Source organism: Phalacrocorax aristotelis, chromosome 3 (assembly GCF_949628215.1).
Source record: "Phalacrocorax aristotelis chromosome 3, bGulAri2.1, whole genome shotgun sequence".
Lineage (NCBI taxonomy): Eukaryota > Metazoa > Chordata > Aves > Suliformes > Phalacrocoracidae > Phalacrocorax > Phalacrocorax aristotelis.
Window position 1 is genome coordinate 57524539 of NC_134278.1, and position 22400 is coordinate 57546938.

At 41.6% G+C, this 22400-nt stretch overlaps 1 protein-coding gene across 5 annotated transcripts in view; it reads left to right on the plus strand.

The window, feature by feature from the left end:
• The window catches only part of PKIB (cAMP-dependent protein kinase inhibitor beta), a 56636-nt gene extending 36332 nt beyond the window's left edge, over positions 1-20304 (plus strand). For all 5 annotated transcript variants that reach the window (XM_075087541.1, XM_075087543.1, XM_075087542.1 and 2 more), the window contains 2 exons: positions 14797-14971; positions 19452-20304. In XM_075087541.1, the coding sequence (XP_074943642.1) occupies positions 14824-14971; positions 19452-19537 (234 nt within the window). In that variant the 5' untranslated portion in view covers positions 14797-14823 and the 3' untranslated portion in view covers positions 19538-20304. The remainder of the gene's footprint in view (positions 1-14796; positions 14972-19451) is intronic.
• The last annotated feature ends 2096 nt before the right edge of the window (positions 20305-22400 follow it).

Below are 22400 nucleotides of genomic sequence, written 5' to 3' on the forward strand. Positions count from 1 at the left end.
AAGGCTACAAAATGTCAGCGCTGAACAGTAATCTTTAACCAACTGGAAATGGGTTCTTTCAGGCATTCCTCGGCATCAGAGTGCCTTCAGCGAGCGAGTGAAATGGCAGATGTGATTAACTCCCCCGCTCCAGGTTGTGTTGCTCTTCCTTTTGTCTTTCTGCAGGGAGGCTCATGCATGGTGCTGCCCAGGGAAGAGCCTCTGTGGGGACAGTGTAGGCTCTTGCTGTGGACCTGTGGGGCAGGGTGGGTGAGGCTGAATGGGGAGGGGGGCACAGGGACTTTCTGTGTGGAGTGGAAGTGTCCTGCAGGGGGTATATGTTGGTGAGGTGTGAATTTGCTGCTGCAGAAGGGCAGAGAAAGAGGAGGGAAGGTTTCTGCTGCAGTGAGAGGGTAGGAAGAGGAGAGGCAGGGCTGGTGCTGCACCTTTCAGGATGAGGGAGGGAGGAGTTGAGGTGGAGGATGCCCAATCTCCTACATGGCCTGTGCGGCTGCCAGGGTTTGACAATCTTGGTCTCAGTGCCAGATGAGAGCTCAAAGGAACCACACCCCTGTGATAAAGCCAAGCAAGGTCAAGGCTTTCTCAGCCTCCTTCCATTTTAGGAAATGCCCTGTACCACCGGGGCTGTACACAGGCTCTTTCCAGGGCGGGGAAATCTGGTGAGGTCATGTTTGTGTTCTGCAGGGATCAAACCATCAAGTGAGAACTTCAGAGGTGTCAAAGAGCCTAGCAATTAAAGCACTCACCTGATCCATAGGAATTAAAGCTGACTGTCCTCCTATCCCGTGCCAGCCCTTAACCACAGCCAGGCAATCCTTTGGCAGCAGTCGGTGGGCTCTCTCTTGCCTGGACCTAGTAAATAAGTTTCATTAAAATTGATATGATTCAGGAACGGCATGGTTCCAACAAACCCATGTGCAGTGAAAGTATGATTTCTTTACGACGGAAAACAGTATTCAGTAGGAAAATACTATCCAGTTCTGCTCCGAAGGAAAGCTCTGCTCAGACAGATCTTGCATGTTGCTTTTGATACTCCTTGTGGGAGAGGCTCTGATCTGACATGTCAAACACACCTCTCACTCAGAATATAGCAGACTAAATGTTAAATTAAAAATAATAAAGATGAGGAAGAACAAAGCTGATTGTTCAACTTTTAAAACCAAAAGATTCAGTATGTGGACCCCAACTAATGTTGTTTGTATGGAAACAGGAACAAGACTTGATGGCTTTGTTATATTTTGGTTTCCATCCCTGCACTTTTTCTTGTCAATAGCCCACATAGGTTAAGAAAGTTAAATAAAAGTTCGATGCCTGGTGGCATTCTGACTAAAAACAGCCTAAGGTCCAGCCATACTTCATTCAAGTTGTTTATAAAAAACACACTTTAATTTTCTACTCTGTCATCTTTTAAATGGTTCTGTATCTACTGGCTGTTTTCACAGCCTCATTATCATTTGGGACATAAATACACTTTTTCTGGTCCTTATTTGAACCACTTTATCCAGTACATGCCATGGAAATGACTGGTTGGTGCTTGTTCTTGAACACAGGCTGTAATATTTGGAGGTAGGGATTTGCTTTTAGGGCTTACTTTTTTGAGAGGCAATAATTTTCCTCAATTGCCAAGTAAGCTCAGGGAGATCATAAAATAATTTCCTTAGTATATTTTACTAGAAATTTGACAAAAATATGCCTGTTTTACCAAACTAGTCTATAACAGTGAAGCTGTAAGATAGGTAGGCTGTTTTAATGTCCTAGGCTAAGGGCATTGGAGGGTAATGGAGATGATTCATACTTTAATAAAATAGAAGTATATTGAAAAGCTAAAGAAATTAAACCAAATGAATCCCAGGTGTAATTCCACTGACTTGTTTAGGCTTATAACTAGTATGAATTTCACCCATTAGGCCGATTCTCATAGGAAAAAGAGACAGTCTGAGATAGCATGGAAGTCAGGAAGGTTTACAAATCGCTGTGATCAATCGTATCCTTTCAGCAGAGACGCGGAGGAAACAAGTGGAGTCATCTAAAAATAGGAGTGCAGGAGCAAGTGTAGTACTGTAGATAAACCCTTCACCTGAAGTGTAAAATTAATCCAGAATAAGTTGCAAGGAAAAATGTTCTTAGTGTGTACTGTGGCTAATCATGTAGCCTATTTGTTTCCATCATTAGTCCTCAAGAGATTGTGGGTTCGAGGTTATTTTTTTCATTTATTTGAAATTCTATTTCATCGGTGCTATTCAGTGGAGCAGGATGTAGCTGGTTTATTCCCAGACAATTTAAGGACAAGATGCTCTCAAGTATTTGTGCCCCCATATTGCCTATTCTGTGGAAAATTTTGGTTCCCCCGCTCTCAGAATTTTCTGGCAGAGGATTGCCTTGTTCTGACCATTTTGCCTGTCCATGCATGTAAATAATCTGCAGCCTCTGACCGTTAAGGTGCAGTCACAGACTTTCTGGTGCAGACAAATAACGAGGGACTGTATCGGCAGGTGTCTGATCCACTGGAGACAATTCTTAGCTCCAAATCTGAGTGGGACAAATCTGGCCCTTAAAGAGCGCATTCCTAGTGCTGGCTCCTGCCTGTGTTACCAAATTTCAATGGAAGGAACAGAAACCTTGCAATTAGATAAAGTTAAGTACATGCATAACTGCAGGATCAAAATGTAAACCTATACTATCAGCATATGTTTCAGTGAATTGTACTTGACCGAATTTATTTTTTTATTTGTAAGTTGAAGTCTATTGTAAATATAATTGGGAAGTCTTGTGAATCAAGGTCATTATTTATCTTAAATTATAATGCTAAAGGAAGACTCATTTCTCAAATCTCAGTCTATTTTCTTGGTGAGTCACCATGGGATGGGGCAGATTTTTCTACCTGTAATTTCATTAAAGTCTGTAAACGGGACTACTGCCAAAACAGGTATGCTCTAGAGGATATGACCTGAGTGGAATTGTATTAGAGTAGGCATGATGTATGTTGGAGAATGAAATGAAAATGAAAAATTACTCATTTAATATTGAAGAAATATTGTTTCTGAAGTAAAAATATATGCTAAAACGTAAATAAATTATAAATGGAACATACAGAGAAGGGAACTGAGGGTCCAGATTTAAAATGCAATTTTCAGAAGACAGTGCAGAAAAGTTGTATGACGTAACTTCTCAAAATGTAGTCATATGTAATTGATTTTTCATCTTTCTGAATGTTGACTGACATGTCACTGACATGTCGAGCACAATAGTAGAACACTTCAGTAACTCATTAAAGGGTGCTTCAGTGCACCAGGGTGACTTGCAGCTAGGGGTTAGCCCCATTTTGTTTGTATTAGACTTCACATCCCAAATGTCTCTCTTCTGCCCAGGCTCACTTAAAGTCATCAGATTACTGAGGAAAGCACAGTGGTCTCTGCTGGTTCATCTTCCCCTGCAGGCAAACTGAACCAAAATGATTTTCTAGAACTTTCCAGCAACAGTGGTGGCCTAAGGACATGCCCAAGACAAAGTCTGTAGGGAGAGAAAATCTCTTTTATTAGTTAGAAAAATGTAATTGGATGAACTTTTGGGTAGACCAGCTCTCTTTCAAGCTGAGATGGCTTTATAGAATTATCCTACAATAGCTCACTTATATTTGGAAAATCAAAGACCTTTTACTCCCCTTGAATGGAGTTAAAATAATATTTTATTAACTAACTAAACATTTATTGAGCTGCACAAACATGATTTCCCTTCCAACATTCCATCCAGTGAAGAATGCCTAATGAAGTATTTTGGATTTAATTTCCATAAGCATTCATGGTTGAGCCAGAAGAATAGTTCAGGAAACCCAGATCATTTGTGGAGTAGAAGCAGCAACTGAAGCAAGAGACAAAATACATACTTATGAGGCAAAATAGTTATGCAGGGCTCCATGGGAAAAGCAAGGACCGCTGAGACCCTGAGAACCATGTTTGGTTGAAGTGTTGGGGAGGTGTCTTTAGCAGCTCTGGGGCTGGTATTTGCTCTTTGTGAACAGGGCAGAAGAGATGCTGTCATCAACAATAAACACTAGTGATACAGGTGCAGTTGTCAGCTGCTTTACCTCTCAGTCTGGTGCTTAAGGAAGCTAGTCAAATAACAAAAACTTGGATTGTTAGATTTACAAACTCACAGATGACAAAGACAAGCAGGCTTTGTTGCAGCTTGCTATCCTAAAGAAAATAAAGTTTGCTGTATCCAGACCTCTATAAGTAGCAATTAATTATGATGTTTCACTTCACGTTTTTTGGTTTGGTTTATGTGTTGGGTTTTTTGTTGCTGTTTGTTTGGTTTTTTTTTCTTCATTAGAACAGACTGCTATGAGTCATTTTTGGTCTGGAAATAGTGACTTCTTATATATGTTTGGCACTGTGAAACCAGAATGCAGAAATGAAAAATGAAAATAGGAAAGTTTTACTCCAACTTAAGGAGAAGAATGGTGCTTCGATTGTTACACTTCAGCTTTCCCAAAGAGTTTGTCAGACACGAACCATACAAGACAGAGAGTATCCTCTCCTGTCTTCAGGTGAAGAAGCAGTAAGGGGTGTGACTGCAAAACTGGCTGAACACAAGTATTTCCACATCAGTGAGGTGCAACTGAGGCTGACTGGAAAAGTCATCCACGCATAGGGCTGGATGTTCTCCAGGTCTGATCCAGGCCATAAAAAGTACAGCTCGCAGGTTTGAAGGTGGAAAAATCATACAAATAAGATTTGATTCATCTGTTTTTAGATATAATTATGGAATGTTATCTGGCCATGACAAGGGTAGTAAAATCAAAAGTCAGCTTTCATCTGTATAACTAAAACAATAAAGTACTTCTGAGAGCTTGTCCTTGCTTTTTAATGGAAATAGTCTCACGCTTTGAAGGCTTAGGGACTTAGCAAGGTGCCTGCTGCTATTCACGCATGGTTTCTGCTCACTGCCAGACTGTTACCACCTAATGGCTAGATGGAGAGAAGCATTGGGTTGTGTCCTTTGACCAAACCCACTTCTGCCTCCGGGAAACCTTCTGGAGGTCTGTATAGGAAATAAAGAGGGACTTTTATCCCTGGAAGGGAGCTGCTGGCAGGGCAAAAAAGAGGCATATCTGTGTGGAGGCTCGCATTGCAGTTCCTGGTTCTTTTGAGGGGTCTGCACAGCATCAGTCTGTAAAGGTCCTCACAAATAGTACATATTCAGTTAACTAGGTGTTGTGGCACATGTCGTGTTAACAAAGTAATTTTTCCCCCCTCAAGAAAAAAATTCCTTGCTGTAGTAAACTGCCGTCATATTTCTTGTGCAGACTCTTCAGGTTTTTTACATGTGGGCATATTGGAATAATTAGACACAAAATCTTTTCAGCAAAAAAAGAAAAAAGCCTGTTTTATTGCTACCTAGCTAGTTTGCGGCTAATCCATAGGGTCTCTGTAGTGCCCATCTCTCCACACATCCTCCAGCAGAGCTGGTCTCCTGAAATGCTCCCCAAACTTTACCAAGCCTCTCCTCCTTCCTGCCCCCATCCCGCTTGCCCTCCAAAGAAGGTCCTCAATTACTGATTTTGTTCCTCTTCATAAGGTAATGTTCTTCATTCCTCTAAGTAAGGTTCTAGAGGCTCCTTTCTTCCTGTGTCGCTTTAGCTTGCTGTGTCATTTCTTTGTCTCAGCTAGACCCTGAGTTAATCTTCCCTTCTCTCCATGTACAAAACCACCATTACAGGCTCCCCATGCCTCTTACGTCTCTGTCATCCTTGTGTTCCTGATCGTTCCCTTAGTGCCCGCATGTTGCTACCAGGCAATTCCACCTCTTTCTCTGCAATTCCTTCTCTTCTGTAAGCACTTCCACAAGGATCTCCATTCCTGGGAACCTCCAGTCCATACCAGTACCCTTTGATTCACTCCGAACTAGATGGAAATGTTCCTCATTCATGCCTGTAAGATCTCAGGAAGACTTGGGCCTTCTCCAGTCAGAGATTTTGGGTACGTAGGTGTGCTGGTTATGTGCATTGGGTTGTCCCATTCTCATGTATCTGCTAAATTGTAAATTCATCTTCTCTCAATTGCATTTTATATTGCACTGTGCTAATTGCTTTACTAGAGTGCATTATGTAAGTGGACTCCAGTATGCCTCGAGCTGTTTGCTGCCTCAGCCTTTCCCAGTGGTTTTGCCAGGGTAGTTTTCTTCCACAGAGCTGGCAAGCAGTGAAACAAATCCCTTACTTCTTCTAATAATACAGTGTGGACATACACATATGCTGGCTTACATAGCTGTTGACTTGTTTGTGTTGCAGGAGGCATTTGTGGGATGCTGGGGCAGCAGGTATTAAAGTAGAGAGAAAAAGGCCTTTGATTCTTTCCTAAAGAATTCCCAGTTCAAAGGCTGAGGAACAAGGAGATCGGAGAGGTTGGAGGAAAGGTGGGGTGCATGTATGACTAGTAACAAAACATACTAGTACAGTAAGGATACTCATTTCCCTGTGTGCTTTTGGCAATGCGGAAAATCGTAAATGCAAGTTAACCGCAGTGTTGTATTTGCAGGGTATCTGCAAAATTAGCCTTAAAAATGATTTCTAAGTAATTCCTGAATTAGTCCTCAAGTATGTTCCTGTGGGTGGGCAAACTCCTCTTGGATTTCAGACCAGATGCAAATCTTAAGAAAGGATTTGGAAGGGTGGAGCTCTGTGGCTGAACTCAGAACGTGTACTGCGTATATGTGAGTCAAGCAGTATTTATACTTTTTGCAACAGGAAATGAAAACTTTTGTGAGGATGAATCGGCAAAATAGAAGAATTAGGTTAGCTCATTTGTTTGTTTCCATTGAGCTTTGTTTCTTATTCCATAGTAGGGGATGCACTTGATTTCCTTCCAGCAAAGCTGATATATTAGAGTTTCTTCCCTGTTGAATTGTGTTTCCCATGAAGTCAACTAAAGCTTATGTCTGTCATTGCATTTGGTCACTCAGAGGCATTTGGAAAGTGACGTGCTCGTTTGCTTGGTATTGACTGCCTTCAGTGAATGTCACTTCATTTATTACTTGCAGCAGATAACTCAGATAACTTCTGATTCAGTTGTCAGTATCTTGACCCCTTCCCCTCTCTTCTTATTTTCTTTCACAATGGGAAAATCGTACCATTACTTGGAACTGCTGTTAGCTTTGTAACGTGTTCTTCTGTGCATCAGGGCACTGTGCGTACTCAGGGTCAAACACAGCTCACAGTAAAGCTGTTCTGCAGGTTTGTAGAGGGTGAACCACACCATGGTATCTGTGCGTTCTCCAGAAGTGTAAAAACAGCATGACTAATAAGTTTAGTGGCTTTTTTTCTCTTGTATTCTCCGTAAGTATAATATCAGCTTTATGGAAGTGATGAGAAAATTCAGCTGAAAGTTTCGAAGTACCAGTCTGATGAAGAAAAAAGTCCATCCCGTTTCATTTGTATAGAAAGTTGTTTCTTGCCATACAAACCCTGTAATGCTGGCATGGCACACTAGCTTACACCAGCCCTTTCAGCTGCAGTATCTATACAAGTGCACACATAATGCTTTTTAGGTACTGTATACAGGAGACAGCTGTATTGGGCTTGTGTGGCAAGGTTTTGGCGGGGGTGGGCTACAGGGGTGTCTTCTGTGAGAAGCTGCTAGGAGCTTCCTCTGTGTCAATGCCAGCCGGCTCCAAGATGGATGTGCCACTGGCCAAGGCTGAGCCCATCAGCAACAGTGGTGGCGCCTCTGGGATAACAGATTTAAGAACAGGGAAGAACCTGCTGTGCAACAGCAGCAGCCAGAGACAGGTTGCAGACACCAAGGTCAGTGAAGGAGGGGGAGGAGGTGCTCCAGGCACCGGTGCAGAGATTCCCCTGCAGCCCGTGGTGAAGCCCATGGTGAGGCAGGCTGTCCCCCGTGCAGCCCATGGAGATTAATGGTGGAGCAGATATCCACCTGCAGCCCGTGGAGGACCCCACACCAGAGCAGGTGGATGCCCAAAGGAGGCTGTGAGCCCATGGGAAGCCTATGCTGGAGCAGGCTCGTGGTAGGACCTGTGGACCCGTGGAGAGAGGAGCCCATGCTGGAGCAGGTTTGCTGGCAGGACTTGTGACCCCATGGTGACCCACGCTGGAGCAGTCTGTTCCTGAGGGGCTGCACCCTGTGGAAGGGACCCACGCTGGAGCAGTTTGTGAAGAACTGTAGCCCGTGGGAATGATCCATGTTGGAGAAGATCATGGAGGACTGTCTCCCGTGGGAGGGACCCCACGCTGGAGCAGGGGAAGAGTGTGAGGAGTCCTCCCCCTGAGGAGGAAGGAGCAGCAGAGACAAGGTGTGATGAACTGACTGCAACCGCCATTCCCCATCCCCCTGCACCGCTGAGGGGAGGAGGTAGAGAAATTGGGAGTGAAGATGAGCCCAGGAAGAAGGGAGGGGTGGGGGAAGGTGTTTTAAGATTTAGATTTTATTTTCTCATTACCTTACTCTGATTTGACTGGTAATAAATTAAACTAATTTCCCCAAGTCAAGTCTGTTTTGCCCGTGACAATAATTGGTGAGTGATCTCTCCCTGTCCTCATCTTGGCCCACAAGCCTTTCATTATATTTTCTCTCCCCTGTCCAGCTGAGGAGGGGGAGTGACAGAGCGGCTTTGGTGGGTGCCTGACATACAGCCAGGGTCAACCCACCACAGCAGCAAAGATATATGTTGCATTTTGAGATGAAGATGATGGTCCTTAATAAAATTAATTCCCCATCTTCAACCATTCCTCATGAAAGCATAGTCAAGATTTATCTAGAAATTGGACTTACCAAGGGGCAAAATTCATCAGCTCCTGTCTTCACCCTACAGCTGTGGCCAAGGTTTTCAGATTCTGTACCCCAAACTGATGAGCATTTGAATAACATGATCCTTGGACCTTCATTCAGTGCTTCTGAGAGCACTGAGGCAGGAAATGGAGGAATGGTGTAATCTTAGTATCTCAGGCTGACCAGTTTGGGACTAGGAAAATCACGTATGGAAGCCATTTTTGCATATGATCAGTAAGGAAGTTGCCCCTGGTGCAAGAGTGTAGAGTAGTTCACATATCCAGAGCAGAAGAGACACAAGACATTTGTGTTAAATGGCTGTCCAGCTGTGTACACTGCAAAGAACCAAAAGTGAAAACCTGTTATACAATATACCAAACTTATACTATGTGTTGTACAGGCTGTAATTTCCAGACTGAGGCAGAAGATGTAGAAGGACTCAGACATGCTTCTGCACTGTAGATTTTCTGAGATGGGAAATAATGGGATAATGATGTAATTTGGGAATGTTTTCCCTAGAAACATTCAAAACCCACCTGGATGCAGTACTGTGCCACCTGTTCTAGGTGCACCTGCTCAACCGGGGGGTTGGACAAGATGGTCTCCAGAGGTGCCTTCCAACCCCCACCGCTCTGTGATTCTGTGATCCTGTAATTTAGTTTCCCTCTATGGGAAAACAACTCACGAATTTTTCAGAGAACATGCACTGGAGAGGCCATCTCCATTGGTACAAGAAACCCAAATAAACTTTCTAACATGAAACAATAAAAGGAACTTGTTTCAACTTTAGTGATGTATTAAAAAACCTGAAAGCTAACAAATGCACTTTTTTTCCTGAGTGTTCACTTCTAAGTTGTGTATAGTTAGCTATATTCTAACTACCAATTGCTTTTGTTTATTAAGAAATGTGTGGTCTCTTGTCCTAAGCCCCAAACATAATCAAGACTGCTGTGTTTGATACAGATATGGTAGACTGTTAGCTTATCTTTTCTGTGTGCTTCCCAGCACTAGGCTTATGAGTGTGTTACAAATGTTATTGATGTGAAAAAGCGCAACAGAAATTCCTCTCACAAAAATTGTTATGCGCGTGCCCAGGTTACTGTTAGACAGTCTGGACTGTCTTCCTTAAAAGCATGAATGTTCCTAGGTTTTTTTCTTTTCTGTGGTCCAGTGATGCTTCAGGATAAAGCATAAGGATAACATGAGCATGTATAATGAGAATGTTCCTGTTCCGAGATCATTGGGAAAAGGAGGCAAAGCCATCAGGATGCAGCTGCAGCAGAAGAGGATGTGAAAGCACGGCAACTGCATAGCAAGGAAATGTGGTTTTCATCTCAGTTGTGCAGTAGGAAGCACTTCATTCAATAAGTTTTCTGTTCTCCTTACTTAGAAACTTTTGAACCTACAGGCTTTTGAGGTGAAGGTCCTTGGAGAACACTCATTACAAGTAAGTAAAAACCAATAAAACACAACTAAAAGGACTAAAGTTCTTTATCAATAAAGTGAGGTGCTGAAATGCATCTTAAAGTAAGAGACCATCAAGACACAAAATCAGTCAGTCTGGTTCTAGAAGTCCTACTTGGCTATTTTATTTTTCAGGTGTCTGTGAGAGGATTTCATGCTTTCCAGTTTGTTCCTACTAAGGGGCATTCAAAAGGAACAGTGTTTGGGAAGTGTAGCTTTCTCTCATAGTGCAGACAGAGACTATTTGTAAGACCTAAGAGAAAAGTTTCTGAGAGGAGAGAAGTGCCTGAGTGGCAAGGAGTTTGGTCTTTCAGTCTCCTGCATGGAGTTGCAACAATACCAATGTCAGGAAGCTTCTGACATTTCCTGAGGGATAGTTTATCCTTCCAAGGAGAACAAAAACAGTATTTTGTCTCTGTGTAAGACAGTAAAAAGATCAGAAGAAAAAAGAGCTTTCACAAATACGTATGGTGGTGATTTTCTACTTCCTAACAGAGTGACGAAGAGACGACACTGACATCTAAGGTGGACCGTGGCATCTGCTACAACTGAGCACTGTAAAGCATTTTTCCCTTGATCCTCAACACAAGGTGTTTCAGGAGACTTATTTGTTCTTTTCCTTTGTCATTTACTTAAATAAATTCTCATCAGCTTCTGTGACTTATTTTCCCCCAAGAGGCTGGCTACGCTTTCAACAAAAGAAGATTCAAAGATTAACAAACTAGCTGCCTTGCTTACAGAAAATCACACTGGTAGTTTCCCTGCCATGGCTTTGTCTGAGGGCACTTACTTATATGGCTGATAGATACAGTAACAGAGTTTTACTTTTGGTTGTAGCTAGTTTTCACAAGCACAGCATTTCCTTCCCGCTTGCACACCTGAGTGGTCTGTTGTGCATTGTGGGTGGTCCTGCAGGGACTTCAGAGGTGTATATGAGAAGATCAACCTAGTACTCCCCCAAACCCCTTAGTGCTGTGTCGTGGCCCAGTAATAAGCTGCAAAGTTAGTCTGGTGCCATGGAGTAGTGATGGAGTACCGGTAGGGATACCAGTCAAAGCCTTAAGTCTCTGATTTTAGTAGGTGAGCTTTTCTGGGAGGTCCGCCTGCCTTCCTGAGGCAGCCCTCTGCAAACAGCCACCACCCCTGCTCAACTCTGTTTTCCACCCAGTCCCCTCCTGCTTTTGCGTGGCCTGGTTTTTGCTATGGGAAAAAGGGAGCTGGGGAAATACGGAACCTTCTGCTCTGGAAATCTGTCGCTATTCTTTCAGAGCTGCACACCATTTGTGTAGTGAGCGGTGACATGGGAGAAAAATGACAACAGTAATTTGGAAGCTGAGAGAGGCAACTGCATGTGGGCATCAGCAAGATATAAGTATCTTTAACTTGTATAAGGCTACAGCAAAATGAGTTCAGTGAAGCTGAAGGAGATGTTGCCAGTGGGAGGAGGAGTGGAACTGAGAAAATAGGCTCTGTGCTGTGATTATTACTCTGTGAGGGAACATGGAAAATGCTGCATGTAACAGATGCAAGATGCCAAAAAGGTAGTTATTTCCTGATGGATATGTTAAAAGAATTAAACATAGAAACAGATGAAGAGTGGAGAAACTCTACGTTCTTACTTGGATGTAGGCCTTAGAAAATACTATTATAAGAGAATACTATTATCAGAATGAAACTGAAGGACTTCCTTAGAACATTGAAGAAGGAAACGCCATTTATCTAAAGTACAGCAGCAAGTTATTTTGAATATGGTCTGTCATGTGTTTGGAGGTGGACTTAAGTTTTGATTTATATGGACTGAAATGGACTTAAGTTTTCATTTGTAATGTCTGTTCTAAGCCTGATGGAGGTAGTCCCTTGTCTTCCAAATATATTGAAGAGAAATATATCCTGTGCTAGTGCAGTGGGTAGCCCTTAACTTTTGAACTCAGTCTTCTCCTCAGCCTCCAATACCTTAAGTGTAATGTAGAAAAAACAAAGGTGAAAACGATGGTGGTTTTTATTATATTTAGATAGATACATTTGAGTTATGGCCACCAGACTGATGGATAATGATCAGCTGATTTTCTGACAGATGTTCTAGATTTGTCTCGGCACACTTTTTTAATCAAGTGCATAAATAAAAATTCATGTACATGAAAGCGTGTCAGACCGTGTCCTTCATCATCTTCCTGGGTTGTCTAGTATTATGCAATGAAGGGAGATTACATCACGGGAGAAAGAGATGAGCTGGAGAGGGAGGGATTTGAAACAGGTGCACAAGATGGGTGAGATGAAACTATACTACAGAACAGAGTAGTTTCATATATCATGAGTTGTAGAGAAGATCTTCCCCATTTAAAAAGTATACATTGAGGGACCAAAACTTCCATGCAGGAGAGCAAAGAGAAAGAAACAAGTCCACAAGACAGGTTTGAGAAAGTCTTTGGTGTGTTTTGATGTTAATGTCATTCTGTACATCTTTATGGGAACAGCAGTCAGGTCACAACAGTATTGTCTCACCAACTAAATGGCTGAAATGAAATGGGCAGGAACTGCAGCACCACTGGTATTTTGGCTTTGGGAATAAATATTAACAGCTTTTCTAAGCTGTTGAAGGAGAACCTGAGTATTTTCTGTTCTGAAGTGTAATTTACAGTCTCTTTACTTGCTGTGGTGAGTTTGTGGAGAAATATATTTAGGACACCTACAAGTAAATACGAACACCCACAAAAAGCCATGAGACTGTGTCCATAAATATGGATTAATTATCCATATTTTTGTCAAGTGCTGACGTCACCCATTTTAATGAATACATAGTATAATGCTATATCTAATCAAGAATGTTGATGCACATACTTTGGATATTTTCTCAAAGTTGCAGTCTTGAATATCCATGTATAGTTTTTATATTTTTGCTACTTACGGAAGAGATTCATTTGGACTTGACCTGACTGTTTTCATGCAAGACAGGAACTTTCTGCTAAATCTCCAGGTCAGAACTTTCAGTTACTGACTTTGGTTAAAGAAAGTGGCTTATTTGCACATTCAGGTCATCTTTCAGACTTGCAGATTTTACTCATCCCTTCCATTCTTGCCAAGAAGGATTAATTTCTTTTATTACACAGTATTTAGAGATACAAAGAAGATTAAGAATATTTATTTTTGTTGAGGGAGTGACACAGCTGAAAGGCCCTTTGAGGGAGAAAAGGAAAATGTTCTTTGTGGTGGAAATGCAAGGCCAGCATCAGTAATCAAATTTCTGCCCCTCGCTTCCTGCACATCAGAGCAAGTTGCATTTGATCTCTGTTTGCCTTGCTTTTTCTATCCGTGAAATGAGAGCACTCATTTCCCAACCTTCACGGAATTGTAGAAAGGGGACTATGATGCTTTGCTTCTTATATGAACAACACTAAAATGACTGAGGCTTTCCTCATCTGATTCTTATTCTAAGTACAGCCAGTTGTCAGCTGAAAGCTGACAGCCTTCCATCAGATCGGTCTTCAGCCTCATATCCCTTCCCACACAAAGCACTGATGATATTTACGCAAAGAGACATTGTTCCTGTTCCCACACTGCAGAACCGCATTCATATAGAGCGAGTAAATACTGTTTTTAATTTAACAGTTCAAGTCTAATTATTAGAAATTACTCTGTTAACTATGAGAAATTATTGTCTACAATTCTAGTATGATAGTCTTTTGTGATTCTTAATAATACAGTTGCTAATGGCAGTGTTCACACACTATCCCTGTGAGTCACTTGCAGCTAAGTATCGCCTCCTTCTGCTCCAGGTGTTCTCACGTAAACTGGTGCCCTGGGGTGTGGTCCTGCAAACACCTCTGTGCCTCATCCAAAGCCCATTTTTGTTAGCAGGAATTTTCCCATTCAGTTCAATGGGCTTTGAGATGGGGATTGAGGGAGCAGAGTTGGTTCTATTATTTCCAGGAATCAGGTTTTTATTGGATAAAAGTCACATGCACAAGCTGAGGCTAAACCAAGCTAGCAAGGAGCAGAGGAAAGCAAATGGTTTGATATCTGCAGGATAAAGACATTTTAGGAAGAGTTTCAGTTTGTTTTTTGAGAGGTCTTTTGTGTATAATTTGTTCCTCTGTGAAAGGAATTTGTTCTAACAAGATTCTAAATAAGAATCTAAACAAGATTCATAATAAAACATGTTTGCTTCATAGAGACTGACAAAACAGAGTTTCAGTTCCCTTCGGAGTGGTTGTATGGCAAAATGACTTAAAAAGAGCTCAGGCCATAAAAAGGCGTGCAAGTGGCTGGGAGAAAGGGCTGTTGCTGACCCTATCCATGGGTTTGTTGTAGGTACAGAGCTGTTCCTTGCACTAGTCTGATGTGCAAATGGCAAGGTAAGGAAATGCACAGAGATTCTTTTATGTTATTCTGAGGCACAAATAAAGCTTAAGCACTCGTTACTGAAATAGGTGGTTTTTAATAACAGAAAACCTATTGGGCAAAGCCTATGGCTATTGTATTGTTGAGCCTGTGATTAGCATCCATCTGGGCTACAGCTGTATTCTTCATATGTTTGTTCTATATGCAGATGTTGCTATGAGGAAAGGAGTCAGCAATGACTGATGTAGAGCCTGTGGTCACAGATTTTGCAGCATCGGGTCGGGCAGGCCGCCGGAACGCTTTACCAGATATTCTGGGCTCTCCTGCTGGTGCTGGGACTTCAGACCTGCCCCACAAACTGGCTGAGCTCTCCGTTTCACAAGGTAATAGCTGCACATTCAAGAAATTGACATTTTTATGCAGTCGTTCTTTGTGTTCTTAAGACTTCTGCCACCATGCAGTTATGATGTCAATACTTTTTCCTTCATTTAGCATTAAATTCAACCTTCCAAAGGAGTTATCACTCATACCTCCTAATGAGACAAGTTAATCTTCACCCAGACAAAGTCTGCTATATCCACCCACAGATTCAGCGTTCAGCAGCCTGGGGAAGGGTGCTGGGAACTGAATTCCAGTTCGCCTGAGAAAGAGCAAACACAATTGCATTGCTGGGCGGCTTGGAAAACCATCATTCCAGCTATAAATTAGGGTCTACTCCTGCACTGAGATAGGTTAGCGCAAGACAGCAAGCTGTGCTGTTAATCCAATTACAGCTATCCCAACTCAGGCATATACGGTATGGGTAGGGTTCACAGTGATTTAATCCTGCTAGTAGGCTTTCAGCTTTGCTATCTGAGACCAGTGTCCTGTTTTGCCATGTCCTTTGATTTGATAAGGTGCGCTGCTGATTCAGCACAGGTGTAATCGACACCACCTTTACATTTCAGTTCGTTTTACTTTCAGGGGGATTTTCAGATATAGAAAAATCTGGTTTCTAATGCCTGTGAAGTGAGAATTACAGGTTGGCCCTGAGCATGGGTTACCCCTACTTTTTTAGGTTCTGATTTGGAAGTAACTTTTTCTTCTCATGCCCATCACTGCTGCTGCTGTGATAAATACCACCGCATCTGGTGGTCTCACAGCCAGGTGCAGCAGCACAGCAGGAGGCAGGCCTGTGCTGAGGAGTGGAGAGTCCATGAATCTGACTGAAGTAGATTATAGGAGGGATTCCCAGGCTCTGAGGATGCAGGTCCTGCTTGTATGTTGCCCAAAGCAATCACAGGATATTATGTTTACAGCCTCCTAAAGCACCATAAAGGCTGGGGGGCGTGGACGTATTCCTTTGATTACGAGTTGTTCTCGCTTTAGTGATTTAATTTACATTCATGTATTTGGGGTTCTGTAATCTAAACCCAACATGTGCCCATCGAAGGACTGCTGGGCAGGTAGGAAAAACATTTCCAGGAGGAATGAGAAGGGACCGAATGACCACATCCTGGCTTGAACCTGGGAAAGAGAGGAAAATAAGAATCTGAATGGGTCCTGAAAGGAGACATTACTTTTGCAAAAGGAAAGCACAAAGATTTATGAAGGAGAGAGGGTGGACACAAAGGAAAAAGGGAAAGAGGACAAGTTCAGATACCCTCAGGCTGCAGGGCAGTAGTGAGGGGAACTGGGAGAATCTGGAAGAGCAGGTGGGAAGGACGGTGGGCACTGTGTCAGAGTACATTCAGAGTAAAGCTGGGAGCCCTGTAAGTCCAGTTAAAACTCCTTTTTTTCAAGGAGAGATTTTTCCCCAGGAATATGAAAAGTATGTTTCTACAGATTTTCTCCTTCTGGTACATGTGACTGGAGCACTGGAAATCCATTCCGAAGTATAGACAGTCACTTAACATTTAATGCTTTGGCTTTCAAATATTACGGTTTTTTTTTATTCCAAATAGCTCTTCTGCCTGGCACGGTTCATGCACCATGACCAGGGGTCAGGCTCCAGCAGGAGAGAGCTGCTTCCCTTATCAAAGGGGAGGTAGATGGGAATTTATATTGTTATTAGTGTCAGGAGCTGTGGAAGTGAAGTGACCAGTCCAGCCCACTGAAATATTCATTGCTACATTATGTGTAACTAACCTTTGTATTGTTTAGAGCAGTGAACCTTGAGGGAGATGCACCATGTTAACCACATTAAACAAAAGAATACCACAGCTGTAGATAAGCTAAGTTGCTCGTGTTTGTTTAATTTTGGCCTCTGGAAAGTTTAGTAGCTGGAAAGAATATACTTTTTAAAGCATGCAAAATTTCTCTCTTCGATTTTTTTTCCCCCGTGGATAAAAATAAACATGAAAGAGTGAAAGTCTTGTTAAAAGAAATGTTACAGCACAGCATAAAATAAGTACTTAGCCCTCCAGACAGAATAATCCTCCTTTCCTGGTGCACATCCAATGCATTAAGAAGAAGAAATGAAACACAGCTACATTAGTTTTAACAAAATGTACTGATGCTTTCTTACAAATACAAGGACCAGCACTGCCAGGATTGCAGGAACAATTAAAAGGATGCAATTATCATTTGCTTTTGTCATTGACATGTAGCTGTGCCAGAGCATGCCTGGAAGGAGCAGTTTCCATTATCAGCAGTTTGCAGTAGTGATAATAGGAAATGAACACAGGATACAGTTAGGTCCGCTCTGACTGCTTGGATGCTTTTTGGGATTGTGAATTCCACAAGTATCAGGTGGGAATTATGGCCTCATTGTGTTGTAAATTAAACTTCTGATAAGACAGCAAGCAAAATGAAGAGAATTCATCAAAATGCAAAGAAAGTTTGGAAGTTCAAATGCTGTGACGGGGAAACTGAAACATTTGGGTCCCTAATAGGCATCTCTTTTTGCCTGTTTCTGGCTTTAACAATAAGTTGTTAAAAAATGAAAGCCATTTCCAGCTCAGAACAAAGAATTTGGATAAATGAGAAAAGTGGAGAAGATGGAACGTGGCTAAATAAAGTATGCCCTATTTTTTTTCTGCTCTGAAAGAATCAGTGAAGATTATGGGAAATGGTGAGGAGGGCGCTCTCTGCCTTGCCTCAAATGTAGCTAATGCTCATTGGATCATACATCTCCACTTTTTCTAAAATGCTGTCAACTGCTGTCATAGTGAAAGGATGTGATAATACCTTTTGTCTGGCTTAGAAGAGAAAAGAGGCTTTGCTTTTTCTTTATGAATATACAAGGACCATAGCTGTGTGATATAAATTTTCATGAATTCTGCAAGCCACACCAAATTAATGTTCTCATGAGATGAACAGGAGAGATTTTGGCACCAGCTGTTTATCTGAGAGCCTAACTCTGAAATGAAGACCATCTGTATCCTGTCTGGTTATCCTCTGATGGTGCATAAGTTCTGGAGGGCTGAGACTTTCCACAGGTGGTCTGGTGGGAGGGCTGTACTGGAACCATGTTAAACAGTTGATTGGTGTCATTGGGGATCCAAAGGTTGAAGAGGCTTCAAGAAGTTTGAGAGCAAAGAAGCTATAATGGTCTCCCACATTTGGTAGTCTGCATTAGGGTACCATTCTGCCAGTAACCTTTATTGTTTGCCGAATTGTTTCTAGGTGACTGTGTATAACTATTTTAATGCACTCAGCAGCTTAGCACCTGTTGCACACCTAAGTGCTACCAACTATGAGATGAGATTTCCTCTAACAAACTGGTTTCCTCTACCCTGTCTGCAAGACTCCACTAATATTAGACATCCAACCCTACGTAGAAACAGCCAATAGAGGAGAGTGCTCTGTCTCCCTTTCCTCAACAGTGCTGCACTACATAATGCTGAAGGGTGTCAAATAACTCAGTTCTTTACTTACCAGTATAAAACTCCAAAGCCTCCAAACCTGTGAGCAGACTTAAAACGTCAAGAAGTTTCTGCCAAGAGGTTTAGCTGATGAATTGTGTACAGCAGTATATATTTGCTGTGATATGTAGAGACAAAGATACTTAGCTCTTTTGGATGTTGGGATATTTTATGGCAACTCTCCAGGGCAAATATCTGAAAATGTATCCCTTAGAATATGACTATTGAAGTGAAAGATGGTACAGCCAGATATGCTGAGCAGACCTCTCCTTGCCCCAAAAGCTAGGGGCTGCCTTAGATTTGGGTCTACAAACTGTTCTGTTAGCACTGGTAATGCCACATAGGACTTGAAGGTAGTGTGAAAATGATTATGCTTTGCAAGGAAATCAAGGCAAGAGGAGTTCCTATTTCTCAGTGGGAGAATTTGAGCATCAGAAGCGACAACATGGAACTCTTCATCTAATGACCATGCATGCTGGTGAGCTCTTACATTAGTCATGTAAGCATTCAACTCTAACCTTTGGAAGAGGGAACTTACAAATCAGAGTAACAAAAAAAGCCCTCGTCTTGTGAAGACAGGGTAAATTCTCCTAGGTATTTCTTGGCAAAGAAGGACAGCCAGATAACTGGCATGTTCATAAACTGCAGTGTTACCTACCTGAAACCAAGCAATGCTGAGAGGTATGCAATATTCTTACCTACTTGACTTTGGAAATGACCCAGAAAAAAAAATAACAACAATAATAAAAAGTTATCTCCAATCTGTTTCTTACAACCAAATGCACATTGATCAGCGTGTGCAAGGAGCAGGCAAATCAACACCAATTGGCAATTGCTTTTGGAAGGCACCTCTGAAAGTTCTTTATCTTTGGAGTTACTCCTCTTTCTAAAGCACCCAGGAGCGTGGTAATAAAGAGCTAATCCAAACAGAGATGATCAGTGAACCCAAATATTTGGCTGCATTAAAAAAGCTGTGAGAATGTATGTGGTATAAATGTCTAATTCTGTCTTTCCTTAGATGAAGGAGCAGAGGGTGGAGAAGTGCCATCACCCAAAGCCTTGCTGGAGGGTCAAGAGGCAGAAGGAAAAAGCAATGATTCCTAACACCTAAGGACTGCTGGTTTAATGAAACTCATCGACAGACTTTCCAGTTTCCCTGTGTCACCTCTTCTGAAGTGTGGTAGCACCTTTAGCAGCACAGACAAGATTTTGCAACACACTTGTACTAGATGACATTAACGTTGAACTACTTTTTTTTCTACTGTCATCCTTCAAAACCCGTTCTACACATCCAAATGGGAGAGAAAGAAAGAATGTGTCTCTTGTTTTGGGTTTTCTCATGGTTATAGTATTCATCCTCACTAATCTTCTTTGACAGTTTCAGTTAATATACCTAGCAGATGTACCGCCAACTAATGGTTGCTTCAAAATAAAAATCCTGTTCTTAATTTCCCAAAATAGCTTCTTTCTTTCTGACAGAGAGGTGTATTCACTCTCCCCACCTTAAGTTGATACTAAGTTTATATTAGATTACAGAATTTATCTGTAATTTATCTCCTGATATCTTTGTTCTCATTAGGCATATGTAGATAGGTGTGAGGAATAGAAAAAGAAACAATTTTTTTTTCTCCAAAAGGTTTTGTAAACTACTTAAACACCAGTGTTTGTTTTCAATCTCTCTTTAAACCCCTATTTGATTATGGCAGATCATCCCAGTTCTCCCACTCTTAGCAGTTGTGGTACTTCTGTCATTTATGTTTTCAGGCTGAATCTTGTAGCTGTTCGTGTGTGTCTAAAATAACGTAGCCATGTTTGTAAGCGATTAGAATTGTTTAATCTCACTGTTGAAATTAAATAGCTATTGTCTTTTCTGTCTTCTGTTGATTCCTTGATGTTTCTCCTGTCTGACAAGACTTAAGCCCTGTAATACATATTTCTTTCATTTCATCTGGTTTTTGCTTTTATTGTTTGCTGACAATGAAGATGTTTCAAACATTGCGATTTTTACAAAGATTTTTAAGCAAAGGTTTTTCTCTGCTGAAGGGAATTGTTTTGTTATGGAGGTCATGCTCCTGAAGATACTTAGCATTCATTCCCTTATTGTAGGAGACCTAAGATTCAGGTACAGACTTGCACCTGTACTGCAGCCTAGGGCAGCAGCCATTTATGTACTTCTTGAAACCTTACCAACACTGACAATAGAATGCCTTTTTTTGTGCATGCAATCTCTCTGCTGGGCTGTAGCCAGACAGAGGAGGCATCTCTGATGAGTACATTTCACATTTGACCACTATAAAGTATTTGTGTATTTTATAGCTGGCAGAGAGCTTGTAAGAGGTCTCTCTGCACACCTACTGTTCCTGCTGTGCATTTACTCATGCACTGTCTTTTGGGGACCGTTCAGTAAAGGATTCAGTTTCATCCAACTGAATTGACACTTAGTTCCCTCCACTTTCCCTATTCATTTAACAAGTGCAGCATCCCAGGATTACTTTCAGGTTTGGAAAAGTAGAATAACTTAGTCTACTGGAGAAAAACATGTGGCTTAAGAAAGACTGGGAGACCAAACTAGATGACACTGGAGGACAAGAGTTGAAAACTGCAGTGGAGAGGGACTTGGAGCTAACTATATTTGTGGTACCCATTCTTGTTCTGGGTTGCAGTCCCATTCTCATATACCAGCCTCCTTTTATAGCATCACAGTACATAAAATTGTTTAATTTTAAGAAGTTAAAATGATCCCATGTAAATCAAGTAGCTGAGTATTACTGAAACAGAACTCCTTATATGCTTTAAGTGGAGCATATGCTAAAGTGCTCTTCTGGGTCATGGCCTATATTGAAATCTCTTCTTTCACAGTTGCAGCACTGGATATATTTAGAGTCTCTCTTACAGAATACAGACACTGAAATTTGGGTTACAGGAATAGATACTTAACGTAAGTATTTTGTTAGCCTAAGATGCTTTGAAGTTTTTTGCAATTAAAATAACAATTATGAACCAGCTGAATTTAGCAAATTATTCACGTTCTAAACTCTGTTTAAAAACCATTCCACATCTATATACATACATGGAGTTAACAGCTCACAGATGTACAGCTTAGAACTAGTCAGAGTGCTCACACTCTGGAATATTGGTTGCTTACTTTGTACTTGAGCTGTGTGAACCTGTTATTGAGAAAACACTGCATAGAAAGAAGATTTTTAAGAGAAAATTAGAAAAACTTCATAAGAAGTAGAGACAGGAGGATTTTAAGTGCAACTCAGTCAAAAGTAGGATGAACATTTTTTATCTATAATAGGAGGATCACATATAATACAGTCCTTATTTGCCTGTGTATTATCTAGTTGCAGATTAAAGAAGTTACAGATGCAGAAATGCTTTTTTGCCACATGCATGTACAGTTTGTGTCTAAACAATTATCAGTCTAGGCTGCATGAGAGAGCTCTTTTGTAGTTAGTTCATAAATGGAAGAGGAATATCTCGTTATGCCCTGGATTTTATCAAATAAACCCTTCCAGTTCTGGGCCAGTGGCATATTTCTGACCACTTTAAACAGAACCACAAACAGTGGTTGGTGTGCGAGACATTGTGCCATATAAACTTTGGTCCAGAAGAATTTATTAGTTGTGTATTATGCTTGACTCCGCCAGACAGGAGCTAGTGCCTTTGGAGCTGTCTGGGGGTCTCTGTGCCATGCTGTCCAGCAGTCTGAGGTTTAGGCAGGGTTACTGTCTTAAGCACAGCTAAAGTTGGGAAAGTTCTGGTTCATTTTCTTGTTAGTATCTTGAAGATGGGTAATAATCCTACTAAACTTTGGCTGAGCCTGTAAAGAGCAAATTAAGTGCTTCTCACTGAGCCAGTTTATCCAGTTTCAACCATTATCCAGGCTATACCACCCTCCCATTAGCTCAGCTAATGGGTAATCGATGACAGTGCATTCTCTTAATCCACAGGGTAACAAAAG